The following is a 14,170-nucleotide window of genomic DNA, read 5'->3' as shown; positions in this document are numbered from 1 at the left end:
CATAGGCAGCTAGCTCCTCGGCCTGGCTCCTCAGGTGTAAAACGAGAAATTGGGATTAAATCCTTTCAGCTCTAAATGTCTGGCCAAATAAAGTATAAGCACACGATTTAAGTCACGTTTTCCTCTCACCCTGCCAGCTTGAACAGATGGATCTGGAAGTCCGAGAGATACCACCCCAGAGTCGAGCAATGTACAGCAACAGGATGCGAAGCTACAAGCAAGAAATGGGCAAACTTGAAACAGATTTTGTGAGTCAGATTCCCCCTCTCTGTCATATTTACCAATCTTTAAACTGCATTTTCACCTCTGTTTTCTGTTGTTTCCTCCACACGCCTCAGTTAGCCTGATATGCATAGTCTCTGGGAGCCGGTGCAAGAGACAGCACGGTTTTTATAGTTTATGGCTTGGGGGTCTAAAAATGCTTGAAGAGCTAGCTAATGATGGAATATGAGGTACGTTGGATTGCTGACTCACAGATAGATCCAAAGCATGTCGTCCTCTGAGTTTAGAAAGTATTTATTGATCCTTAGCATTTATTAGAATTTTGAAACCCAATTTTGGGCTTTTCTTAGTCTGCAGCCTTTCAGCTGCAGTGTTCATAGATGGACTTCAGGGGCACATGAATGTCCTGAAATTATATAGGTATTTTTGGATGTCCATTCCCATGTGCACTTTTCTCCTGGGATAGGCGCCATAGGCTTTATTAGAGTCTTAAAAGGATATGTTACACTCCTCCCACCAAAAGGACAAAAGTAATTCAACTAATTATTTATACAAGTGATCCTTTATACCAGTTGCTCCAAGAGAATATTTAGCTTTCTCTTCCTATGTATCCGACTTTCAACTCTACCTACTTTATACAAATTTAAGAATGCAAATTTAAACATAAAATGTTGAAATTGTTAGTAATTAAAAAGTAATAGGAGTTTGAAAGATAGAGCTGAGCAGTTCCACTTCTGGATATATATCCAAAAGAATCGAAAGCAGGGTTTTTATATTTGCACACCCATGTTCATTGCAGCATTATTCACAAAACCAGAAGATGGAAGTAACCCAGGTGTCCAGCAGCAAATGAATGGATAAACAAAATATGGTACATGCATATTACTCAGCCTTAAAAATGGTGGAAATTCTAACGTATGCTATGACATGATATGACATGACATGACATGACATGCTTGAGAACATTATGCTAAGTGAAATAAGCCAATCATGAAAGACAAACAGTATATGATTCTGTTTATATTATGTACCTAGAGTAGTCAAAGATAAGAGACAAAGTAGAATGGTGGTTACTAGGGACTGGAGAGAGGGGGAAACTGGCAGTTATTGTTTAATGGGTGTAGAGTTTTAGTTTTGCAAGGTGAAAGGTTCTAGAGATCAGTTGCTCAACATGTGAATATATTTAACACTACTAAACTGTACACTTAAAAATGGTTCAGATGGCAAATTTTATGTTATGTGTATTTACTACTTAAAAAAAAAAAAGATACAGATGAAGAACTGAGCTTTACCTGTAAATGACAGAGGAGTCATGTCTTGGTATGTGAATCAACTTCATTTCTGACCCTGGGGTCCAAATTCATAAAGAAAGTCAAGAATTTATGAGGGTCTTTCTGCCTCTGTTCCTGCCTTAAGTGTTTTGCTTATGGAGGCTGGGTCTTCTAGACCACAGTGGTACCAGACCCAGTAGAAATCCCCCTAGAATCTGGAGATAGGGTGATTTGCAGTTATGCATATTTATTTTATATTTTGATGAATACTTTCCTGAGAAGTCGAGATAGGCTACGTCAGTGACTCTGATGCAGTTGCCTTTTAAATTGTCTTTCCATTAATTAAAAAAAAAATTGGAATCCACCCTGGGCCTAAATTCAGAAAAGAAGCATAACTGCCTAGCTCCTGTGCTCTGTGCTAGATAAAACCTTCTCTAATTGCTTTGTGAAAGGTGGGTTCTCTTAGGGAGAATATGAGGTATAATGAGAAAATTTAAATTGATTTGAGAATTTGACAACTCAAATTTATACTTAGACAATTCTAATTAAAATTAATGTTTCAATATGAATGATGATAGTAAAGTAAAATATTTATGAGGATTATTTTAGTTTGCTAACCTCATCTTTATGAAACTCCTTTACACAGATTTCTCTCTTGGTTTCTAAAATAACAAATTATATTAGTTTGTGAGGGCTGCCATGATAAAGTACCACAGACTGGATGGTTTAAACAACAGAAATTTATTTTCTCACAGTTCTGGAGATTGAGAGTCTGAGATCAAGGTGTCAGCAAGGTTGGTTTCTTCTGAGGCCTCTCTCCTTGGCTTGGAGATGGCTGTCTTCTCCCTGGGTCTTCACATGGTCTTCCCTCTGTTTGTGTCTATGTTCTGATTTCTTCTTCTTAGAAGGAGACCGGTCACATTGGATTAGAGCCCACCCTGGTGGCCTTGTTGTAACTCAGTTAACTCTTCTCCAGATGCAGTCACTTTCTGAGGTACCAAAGGTTAGGACCTCAACATATAAATTGAGATAGTAGACACAATTCAGCTCATAACACTGAATTTAGTTTTAATCTTTTCTTCTTAAAAATTTTTTGAGAAATTAAATTGCTTCTGTTGCTTATAAGTCAGCTAGCTCAATCTTCATTGTTTTTTTTTGTCTCCTGAAGAATATAATCTGGTTAGATCCAAATCTGGTATTTGGATATTGTATGCTTGGGTACATATTTCTTAGGCATATTTTCTGTTCTAAAGAAAAATGGAATCAGTAACTGTGATCTGAACATCTGTTCTCCAGGCTATCATTAAAAATTCATGTATTTATGTGGATAATTATTAGCACAAATTTCTTCGATTGTCAGGAGGCATCCTTTACCACTACCAGCCCCCACCTCCCATGGTATAGTGACTTAAAGTTTATAAAGTGCTTTAACATACACTATTTCATTTCATCGTATGAGGAGTAGACAGAGTAGATGTGGATGGCTATCCTCATTTTATCCATGATAGAACCAAGAAGTTTAGATTGATTCTGCATGCCATTCAACACATCATTCTCAAGCCCACCTGTGTGTAAGACATTGCTCTAAGTGCTTGGAAAAAGCTGTGATTAAGATAAAGTTCTTGTTCTCATGGAATTTAAACTCTAGTGGGAAAGACAAGAAACAAATAAACAAATACATCTATATCATAATTTCAGGGAGTGATGAGTGCTATAAATGAAAATAAAGTGAGTAAATGGGTGAGAGTGGCTAGCACAGTGGTCATGGCTGTTTTGGCTAGGGTGTTCTCTGTGGCGTGAGAGAGAGAGGAAGAGGCGCATGTGTTTACCGAGGGAGGCAGAAGAAAGATCTACAAGGGCGTCGTAGACATGGTAAAGACCTTGGCTTTTACTCTGGATTGATGAGAAGTCTTTGAGAAGTGAGTGGTCCTTGCCTCTTCTACAGCTTCCTCCACTTTTCCTTACCACACCACGTGAGGTATTCGAACAGGGTATAGAAAATAGGTACATAATTCCCTTTTGATTCATATTATCTTTTTATATTTAATTCTTTTATGTTTAAAGGAATGAAGGCTATCTTCTTAAAAACATTTGATAACTTTCTTATGGTGCTATACCTAGAAACATTGAACCCCAAGAAAAATAGCACAGATGGTCCTTCATTGTTATTGCAAATGAAGCAGATGTGCTATTCCCCTTGTGACGTCGAGACCTTGGGGGATCATTTGCACCGATGAGGAAGGGCAGAGGACAGCTCAGTACTTCTTTCTTTGACTCTTATCGTCTACTTGTTTTCTTTTCTCGGCCCCTCCTCCTCCTCTGCCTGTTGCTTAGACACTGGATTCTTCAGGCTTCTCCGCTGACTCCCAGTGTCTTACTCTGTGTGGCATCATCCACTCCTGTGGCTTCAATGACTGGGTCTACACCAACCTGCATTTCTGACTCAGACCTCTATAGCTCTAGATTCATACTTCTTACTACTTACTTTATTCCAGAGTCCCTTAAACACAAACACTTAAATTTGACAAGTTCCAGTCACTTCCGAGTTAATCTTTAATTTCTCCCTCGCCATCACTTTGCACGTCCAGTTGATCACTGAGAATTAGCAGTCCTGCACTCAAATATCTCCCACTTTCATCTCCACTACTAGAAGCTCTCATGTTTTTCCATCTCAATGTTTGTAGCAGCCTTTCCTCCTTCTGTTCTTCTCCCGCTCTAAACCACGCTCTGCACCAGTCTCGAATTATCTTTCTAACACACTGATCTGAATATGTCACATTGTTCTACAAAATCCCATGGACTGCTCATTGCCTGCTGAATAAAATCCAGGTCAGCTAGTAGGTTTTCTGTTCTGTTCCATTCCTTCTTCACATGTCTAGGAATTTTATTATCACATGCTTGGTATTATGGATCATACATTGTTAAAAGCCTAGATTTTGTTGGTTTCCTTTAGAGTGGTGCATCTCAACCTTTTCTTCATTATCACCACCCCCTCAAGGAACCTTTTTAGACTTTTTTCCCCCCACAATTTCCTCTTCCTCCTCCCATGGCCATGGAATTTTAATGCTACAGATATATATCTGTACATACTATGACCCTTTGGAGGGCCCCATGTCTCTGTAATGTCTAAAATTTTTCATCCTGCCAAGAACCAATTTTTGCCTCCATGGCATTTTATCACCTCTGCTGTCAATGCATGTTTTAGAGAATTTTTTTTCTTTTTCTTTTTTTAAGTAAGCTCTATGTCCAGCATCAGGCTTGAACTCCCAACCCTGAGATCAATGGTCACATGTTCTACCGACTGAGCCAGCCAGGTACCCCCTAGAGAATGTTGAGCTTTATTTGGGCAAGCAGATAACTTACTAACATCAGATTGATCCTCTCAAGGCTATTGTTAAAGTGTTTAAGGACATGTCTAGAGTAGACCTACTTTTGAGGTGTGGCTTTTCTTGGCTTCCATTTGAATGACTGGAGCATTCAATGACTGCTCTGCTTGTGTTTGGTCAGAATTCTGTCTCCCTGCTTTGGGTGACCTCCAGAATCTCCATTCCATCCATAGCCCCCCAGTACTTGTTCTCCGCAAGGCTTTGTGGGATCTTGCCCTCCGCATATGCAAATTCATTTTCCGCCATAGGCTGAAGGAGAACCCTTTATAGATTTCTGGAGCCCCTTCTCTGTGTAGCTCCCTTCTCTATATTACTGTGCTAAATTCTCTCCATCTCAATCCCAAACTCCAGTGTCTGCCTCTTAAGCTCAGTGACACGCTGTGCTCCATCTGCACTCTATCTGCACGTGCTGTAGTCTGGAAAGTACTTGCAGGCTGAGAACCATAGCAATTGTAAGGCTCATTTGAAGTGCTTCTCTTCTCCAAAGGATTGTACTTCTACACTGCCTGTTGTCCAGTTTTTGAAAAACAATTGTTACATACATTTTGTCCATTTTTAGAGTTGTTTAGAGTGGGAGGATTAGTCGTGTACCAATTACTCTGTCATGACTGGCATAAAAGTTCGGTGTACTTTTAATGTTTATTAGTATTTAGCAGATAATTGTGTGCATCTGAAAATTAAATAATAATCTACTGTTTACAATGACTTATGTCATATATTTTAATTTGTAACTGAATAAATAGAACTGCTTAAAAGATTTTAAAAATCAGGTTATAGTTTGTATTCATAATTGTGGGAAGTTAAGGGAAGGCAGTGCTCATCACTGTGTTCCCTTTTGTACTGTTGCTATTCGTGATGATACTCTATTATCCTGGACATTTGGCCTCCAAAAGCCTCCTGTTGTTTATTTTTGGCTTCTTACGGTCTCAGTGTAAGTTGGGAATATTAGGCCAGAGAAGTTAGAATCCAGTCATCTTATTTTTAGATGAGGAAATGGAGGACCAGGAAGACCAAATGTTGTTTAGAGCCAGGGCCAGAATCAAATCATCTAAACACACTTTCTTATGTTTTCTCCATGATCCTTTGCAATCCCCCATCTCCAACTTCATGTTTCCATAAATACCAATTTAATATCCTCTTTATGTATTTGAAAACATTTTTAAGTGAGAATTCATATATTTAAATTGTTCTGGTAATTTCTTTCTTCAATATTGGTGTAAGGTTAGCTAGAGCAGTGTCATGTCAGGATATTCCAGGGAAATGAGCCAACCAAAAGTGGGGGATATGGATTTTTAGAAAAATAGAGGATTTTTCAAGTTTAAGATTACTATTTCTTAAGAAAATAAAATCAATCAAACAAAAAACCCCTAAACTTGTACAAACAAAAAACCTAACGTTGTATAAAATGTTTGACCAAGCCTCATAAGAAAAAAAAGAAGGAACAAGTACATGATGTACCAGGATAAGGTTCCAAAAGTCACATAAGGACATGGTGTGTTGAATGCCTTTTACATCTCTGATATTGTACTGGGGTGCTGGCGCCATCTTGTGGTATATTTATGTAGTTGCATATTCTTTTTTTCTTGTAACAAAGCTGAACTTCCTTTAAGATGGACATGCACATACAGTATTTGGGGTGGAGGAATTGATTGTAATGAATGTTAGAAGTAGGGCTTTTTAGCCCCCGTCTCAAGTTCACTTCTATCCCAGGTCATTGGTGCCCGAATGCTGTCCTTTTCCTGTTTGGCAGACTATGTGATGTGATTGTTAGACCAGCTCCTAGTGCAAAGCTGTCTACATCAGAGAATGGCACTTCTATTGACAGTCTCAGCAGTGAGGCTGAATGGTCCTAGAAACCCAACTACCTGCAGACTATCGGAGTTGGTCCCTTAGGTCAGGGTTCAAAGGATGTTGTGGAACAGCTTGAAGCTTTTACTGCTACTACCTGCACTCTCTTTTAACAGGTGAATGGACAACTTGAGTATCCGAGTTTATGAGTGAAGCCAGTAGCCGTATTCTGTTTTGTTTTTTTTTTTAAAGTCTAAGATAGACTAAAGAAGTGCAAATGAGAAAGTTGAACTCTTTTAAATTTTGATTTTTGTTGAAAGGTCAAGAACTTGATGCTTCTGTTTACATTTTATCTTTTCTGTTCTTACGACTCCCTGGGATATTTTACTTCTATTCTGTGGCAGCTGTAGAAAACCATGAAATCATGTTTTAGAGATTTAGATAGTGTCAGAGGTAACATGTTGTAATTATAGCATCAGCTTATCCTTCTTGCAGGAACATAAGTGTATTCTAGAAGGAAGTAAGGCAGCCAAAGTGGACAGAACCATTCCAGAAAAGAAATTTTCTTCCACTATGTGCACTTAATAAATATGCTTACCATTTTAAAAAATTACATTTGTTTTTTGATTCTCTGTAAAAATAATACCTGCTCATTATAGAATATTCTGAAAATAAAGAAGAGTAGAAAGAAGAAAAAAAACACCTTATCCCTATTACCCCAAAAGATGCACATTTTACGTTTTGATTTGTTTTCTTCCAGTCTTCCCTTCCCCTCTCCCTTGCATAATTTATTGTTTTATTTTACATAATAATGATGTTTCTCAACTCACGGTTTTTCCGCCTTTTTTTAACACAAGATTCTAACGTTGGTATTTTTCAGTTCTATAAATTCAGAATCATTTTAGTGGGTGCATAATATTTCAATCAGTGATACTAGTTCATCTTTTGTTGAATTGTAATATATTTCCATTTATTCCCTCTGTAACTTATTGTGCTACGATGAACATATTAGAGCTGGATTATTTCATCAGGGTCATTTCTCAGAGGGCAGATTATCAAGTCAAAGGGTTTCAACAATATTATGGCTCTTATTAAAATATCCCTTGGAATTACATTTTTAGTGTGAGTCATCAGATCATTTTTGTTGTACTTTCTCCATATCTTCTCTGTGTTAGAATGTGATGAGAAATAAAATCATAGGCCACCCAGGGCTGGATACTTTAAATACATTACTCATTTAATCCACAACTGTATGAGAAAGATACTGTTACTTGTCATTATGGAGATTTTACAACTCTAAAATTAGACACAACTGAGATTTCTTTCTCTAAGCTACTCTTCCATGGAAGATATATTAATATTGGTAAGGCAAGCAGATATTCCTGGCTCTCCATATCTGTCTAAAACTGAACTCATTTTACATTTTCAATATTTCTTAAACACAAACTGAAGACTATATTAGTTATCTTGATATGACTTGGCCCTTAAGGGAGAAAGTAACACTACGTTTATGTGCACGTATGTGATTTTCCTCGTTTGTAATTATTTCCTTAAGACAGTTGTTCCTAAAGCCCTGCTGTATGAAACTGTTAAAAAAAAAAATCATCAGGCCAGTGGCCTTCTTTGTTTGTAGGGTTCTCATTCTAGGCACTGACCCTGGTAAATCTTCTACTCACGGAGCCTCCGATAAATCCAGAGGCTGGCACAGGAAATGGACCCACTGGATAGGGAAGAAACCAAAAGGCTATTTTCGGCTGTAGTGATACCAGAAGGGGGCTGATCTGTGCATGTGTGTCACTCTGGTCTCCTAATCCAAGATGCTGTAAAGGTTCATGTTCTTGACCCTTCTCACCTGCAAAAATAACTTCCACGTCCAAATTACCTGCAAAAAAAACTTCCACATCCACTGTAGTCATTCACCACGCTGAAGTGTATACTGATGCAAATACATCTGTGTGCGTGCACTCACATGTTCTGTGCATGTAAGTCATTTAATTGGTGTCAGATCTCTCATTGGACTGTGCAATTTTATTGGAATATTTATTCTTACCTAAACTTATGAATTTTTTTTAATCATTGGAATTAAAGTTATAGTGCCATTTTATGGCAGAGAGAGCAAATTTTTGCCACGACATTATGGCATCTCTAGCAGTTTGAGTTTTCTAAGCAGATGAAGTGTATTTTTACAGTGCTAAATTGCTTTAACACAAACAAAAGAATAGAAAGCTTATTGGTTTTAATGCAGTTGTCTCTGCTTATAATCCTTCTTAAATGACTTAACAAATTATTATCGACTTTTCTGTTGTTTGCTTGTTTTGCCTAGCCTCTCTGATCTCACCTAAGAAATGAAGAGGAAAGGTAAAAACAGGTTAAGATTTTTGAAAGATTAATCGTAAGCCTGTGGCAAATTTGGCTTCATTGTTAGTCACTAGATGGCACTGTTTATTTGCAAAGTGCCTTTTTTTTTTTTTTTTTTTTAAGGCACTGGTAGTAACTGAAATTACTGCCTCATGAATAAAATATTTCTGATGGGATTTGCATTTCTATATTGGCTGAAGACACTGTTGAATGTTTTATTAACCAGCCCAGTGCAACTGTCAGCCTATTAAAGAGATCCAATGGTCCCTGTTTAGATAAATAAACTAAATAAATCCAATTCGTCAAATTGTATTCCTGGCTGTTTATTTTCCATTCTTTTGATGTACAGTTTATTTTAAGTTAAAGCCACATTGGTTTAAAAATTAATGGGAAAATGTTATTTGGTGTTTGGAACATGAAGAAGCTAATTGCCATCGTCAAAAAGCCAGCTCTGTTTTAATGTTAAATTGTTTGCTCATGAATAGTAAACTTTTTACTGGTTGCTTATAAACTGTCCCATGGTCAAAAATAGTCTGATATTCTGTAAATATATGGTCAGAGGCTGCGTTATCAAGAGTTGCGGAACCCCTGTGTAATTCTCTTGGAAAAGCACTAAGTAGTTTTAGAGACAAGCCTTTTTACTTGGTTTTGCCTTTGAGTCATTCTCATTTTTCATGTGTGGTATACTTTCCTTGGAAAGAAAAGTAGCTCATTGATTTTTAAATGAAATGCTTTTTTATCAAAGTACTTGCCAGTCACTCTCCTGGTAAATGCCAAACAGTGAAGTGGGACGGTGATGATCTGGTAGTGATGATGCTGGAGCAACCCAAAGCCTCAAGGTCATGGCTCCACACAGAACCGTTGCCCACATGTTCATCACCCTCTTAAAGCTTATGTTCTAGGGATCTTGAAACTCACACGTGCATTATGTAACACCAAGGACTGAACTAGAAGTTTCCTACTTAAGTCCTAGGGTTACAAACATATTCTAATAAAGTGTGTCAATTTTGTGCTTTGCTACATTGACGTAAATTAGCAACTGGGAATGACACATGGTGGTTCTGACTTTTACTTCTTTTTTTGTGAATCCTCAGTTGCTCTTTATGCCATTCTTATTGTCTTTTATCTAGTTCTACGTTTGTGAGGTTCAGAACAAAACTTAAAACAGATTAGGCACTTCTGACTTAGCATATCGCTTTCAGGAGCATTGGGCTGCTGCTGCTGAAGACAAGCCAGAAGTGATCTCTCAGGTGAAGGGTTTTAAACTGTGGAATACTAGCTGAAGAGCTTTGCCATGTCGACTATTTTCAGCTTCCCTGTACAAGAAGTTAAAATGGGGTAGAAGAGATTCCAACCAGAGACTTTTTTCTCTGGATTCCAAGTCCTTAAAAGCCTACCAGGAAACGGTCTCATTTTTTTGCTTAGGTTGTTTTGTTTAACTTTGTGTGTTTTAGTTCCCCCAAATGGAAGAATCATATTTAAGAGTAAAAACAAATAACAAATGTGGAGTCAAATTGCTCTTTTGGCTTTTCCTTTAAGAAGTTCATAAGATCATGGATTAAAAGCTTTTCTAGACATCTCTCTGAAATGCTTAAGTGTGGTCAAATTTAGGAACATCAAGAAATGGGACCCCATCCTTAGTGCGTTTTATTAGTTCTTGAAGTTCCTCATGTCTTTGCAAATTCACATTTGCAAATCTGGGACTTAGAAATCTACTATGAAAATGGAGATTTGGGGGGCACCTGGGTGGTGCAGTCGGCTGAGCATCTGACTCTTGGTTTGGGCTCAAGTCATGATCTCAGGGATTGAGCCCACATCGGGCTCCGAGCTCAGCGTGGAGAGCCTGCTTGAGACTCCCTCACCCTCTCCCTCTACCCTTGCCCCCCTCCACTAAACTAAGTAAATAAATATTTGACAAAGCAAAAGAAGAGAAAAGAAAATGGAGATTTCTATTATTGGTTATGAAGAATTTGCTCTGTAATTGCGTTCTTAAAATGGAGTGAGTGTCAGATTTTATGGTTTGGAATGTTACACTGCATGGCATTGGCCTTGGTGTGAAATGTCTGATTATAGAAATGAAATGAGTTCCTGAAAAATGTATTATGTGCTTTAAAACAAGAGACCTCTTTGCCAATCTCTTCTGAATTTTTTACCTGATACTCTTTGACTTTCGTAGTGGAACATTGCATTTCTGCATACTGAATGACTGACATTTTTTGTTTCATTGTTTTCTTATTTTGATCCTTTTGTATAAACTTAGTCTACAAATAAATTTCAGCTGAAGTAAGACTAGGTTTGTCTTATTTATGGACGTATGTGCTTTTTAAAGTGAAGCTTAGAAAGGAGAAAACTATCTCCATAATTAGAATCTTACAGATTATATTCTATTTAGTTTCAGTGAAGCTTAAATTTTTCTTTTCCTCCATTTTTTTAAAGAACATGATTCAGTGCTATTCATTTCAAATGCTGTCTGATCCAGGGCCCCTATTTGACGGCTTTATTTACACTTCAAAACAATCATGTATATATTGTTAGACATTTGTTAGAAATGGTCCATCCCATATTTTTCTGATACTGTGTGCAAGCTAAATTTGGTCATGGACTACTCCGTCAGAAGAGGAAGTGTGAAATTGTGAGAATAGCCCAGGAACTGTAGGCTTGAGACCTCAGATGTGGCATATTCATCCTGTGCTGCAGTTTCTGTATCTGCAAATTTAGATCATCATATCGGTTCTGCCTCCCTAATGGGTAAATAGGAATGTCAAATAAAATAAGAACTGTGCAAGGACTTTGAGAACGGCACTAATTTTTAGTCAGTGACTTCCCTGTGCACAAGTGGTGATCCTAGAATTAAAGAGTTTAGAGGTGGTAAAGCCAGAAGATTCCTTCAATAATCCAAAAATGTAAACCTTCTTTCTCAGTGCTTCAGTAGACTAACTGCCATCTACACAAAGGATTGAGACTTGAAATCTTTCTTCTTATTCTCAGATATGACCTTGTAAGTTGCAGTGCTTTTATATTCTAGTGCATTTTGTTTTGTAAAAAACATCTTAGAAATTAATCTATATAAGCAGTTTCTCTTTGACCTTGTGGTAGGAGATTCAGAATTATAAAGTAGAAGAATCATGGTACTGTATGTTATTTTATATCACTTTATTACATGTTTCATATGACTAATTAGAGCTATGGTTGTGCTGAGTTTTTCATCTAGAGTTAAAAATACATGTTAAATTATTTACTTTGGATTTCCTTCCCATTCTTTCCCTAATTTCTGATAACTGACATTTTCCAGAAACTATCAGAAGTCACTATTTTTGCATTCTTATGTCACTGGCCTAACATACATACCAGCATTGAGAAGGAGAAGGTGGGAGATTCTATAGTACCTGTTAAATATTGTCATTAATAGTAACAAAGAATGGGCTTTAGCCTACCTAAAGACAACCGAATAGCTTGGTATTTAAAAGTTCCAAACATTGTCATGTGCTGAGAATTTGGTTTAGAATACACCCAAATATATAAGGCAAGATAGTACACAACTAGAAAGAATATGGTGGAAGCTAAAATTATTTAAATTCTCACTAGTAAAACAAATAATATTAGAATTAATTTCAAACTAAAGAACAAATGATGGGGCGCCTGGCTGGCTCAGTCAGAAGAGCATGAGACTCTTGATTTTGGGTTGTGAGTTCGAGCCCCTCATTGGGCGTAGAGATGACTTACATAAATAAATGTTGAAAAAAAAAATAAAGAACAAATTAGGAAGCTGAGGAAGAGAACTTTCACGCTTGTGTTCTTTCTATCCACTTCACTCATAGTTTGAATTTTGGTGGTTTTGAACAATTTGTTGTTGTTTTGTAATTACTATAAATAATTTATGTATACTTAGTATCCATTATGTGTCAAGCATTGAGTAAGTGGTCAAAAGATGAGTAAGACATATTTTTCAAGAAGCTCGCAGTCTTCATAATAATGTGGTAAGTGAAATTGGAGAGGCTCTGATGGGATAGTGTATGAGAGGGCATGCTTTCAGGGAGGGGCAGCCCCGTGGAACTGAAGGTTCCACGAGCAGGTCACAGCCCCAAACTGAGACTTGAAGGACGAGAAGGAACATGAGAGAAGCAGGATTGATTCAGGTTGGAAGTACCAGGTAAACAAAGGGGGGGGGGTGGTATTGATGGAAAGGAGGAAGGGGAGGCCCAAAGTGTCTGATATCACATCAGGTGTAAAATATGGGGCTGGTGCCTTAGTTCCAAACTTTGCTACGCATTGAATCATCTGGGGACCGTAGAAAATCCTGAGGCCCAGCGCCCACTCCCGGACTTTACGATTTGACTGGTACAGCGTGACTCGGGCATCAGAGCTTGATGAGCTTGAGAGCTCAGTAAAGCCTCGCTGGTTAAGTTGAGCTCAGCCTTTATCTCAGTTGTGATTCAGAACCATTGAAAGACTACACGTGCAGGGTAATGTGGTTTCTTTATATTAGGTGAAGCATCTGAAAGGATGAAGCTCTTCTTTCCTGAGAGTTGCAGTGCCATTTTAACTTATTTTCATTTTTTTCTTTCAAATCTTCAGTGCTATTACTTTACATACTTTTTTTAAGTTGGCAAATCCAGTATTTTACAGTAACAGTTGCCCACATTTCTTTTGTATCAATTAAGAAATTGCTTTAAAATTAATTTCCTTTTGGTTTAAAGTTACGTGCTATGATAACCTTTATTTGGGGAAAACAGAAGCCATAGCATGAAAACATAACCAGAGCATAGCATAGCATAGTTTTTCTCCCTAGGTGGCAAAACGAGCATTTTAAACTTTCACTTGAGTTTAGAGCAAAACAAAACCCTCAGTCTTTAATTTCATGCTACTAAATAGACTGTGCCTTTGACCTCTTAAGACAGTGCCAATAGAACATCTTCACATGAATTTTTTTTTGTCTGTAAATATTCACTTTTAACTGCTTTGGAAACAGGCATATTAAAACCACTTTTAAGAATGGAATAGTTATAAAGTTTGTGTGTGTGTGTGTTTTGTTTTTAGATTTAGTAGGAAAAACTATATATATATATTTTTTTTTTTTTTCCTTCCCTTGTGAAGTCTTGCAAGACTGATTGTAACTTAATTTTGTTCAAGAATTGTCAAGAAATT

At 37.3% G+C, this 14,170-nt stretch overlaps 1 protein-coding gene across 9 annotated transcripts in view; it reads left to right on the top strand.

The window, feature by feature from the left end:
- The window catches only part of VTI1A (vesicle transport through interaction with t-SNAREs 1A), a 355,502-nt gene that overhangs the window by 15,151 nt on the left and 326,181 nt on the right, over window positions 1-14,170 (top strand). For all 9 annotated transcript variants that reach the window (XM_078077107.1, XM_078077113.1, XM_078077106.1 and 6 more), the window contains exon 3: window positions 138-248. In XM_078077107.1, coding sequence (XP_077933233.1) covers window positions 138-248 — 111 coding nt within the window. The remainder of the gene's footprint in view (window positions 1-137; window positions 249-14,170) is intronic.

The sequence above is a fragment of the Halichoerus grypus genome, chromosome 7 (assembly GCF_964656455.1).
Source record: "Halichoerus grypus chromosome 7, mHalGry1.hap1.1, whole genome shotgun sequence".
NCBI lineage: Eukaryota > Metazoa > Chordata > Mammalia > Carnivora > Phocidae > Halichoerus > Halichoerus grypus.
The sequence above is the reverse complement of the archived record's forward strand: the minus strand, read 5'-3'. Positions and strand labels throughout refer to the sequence as shown.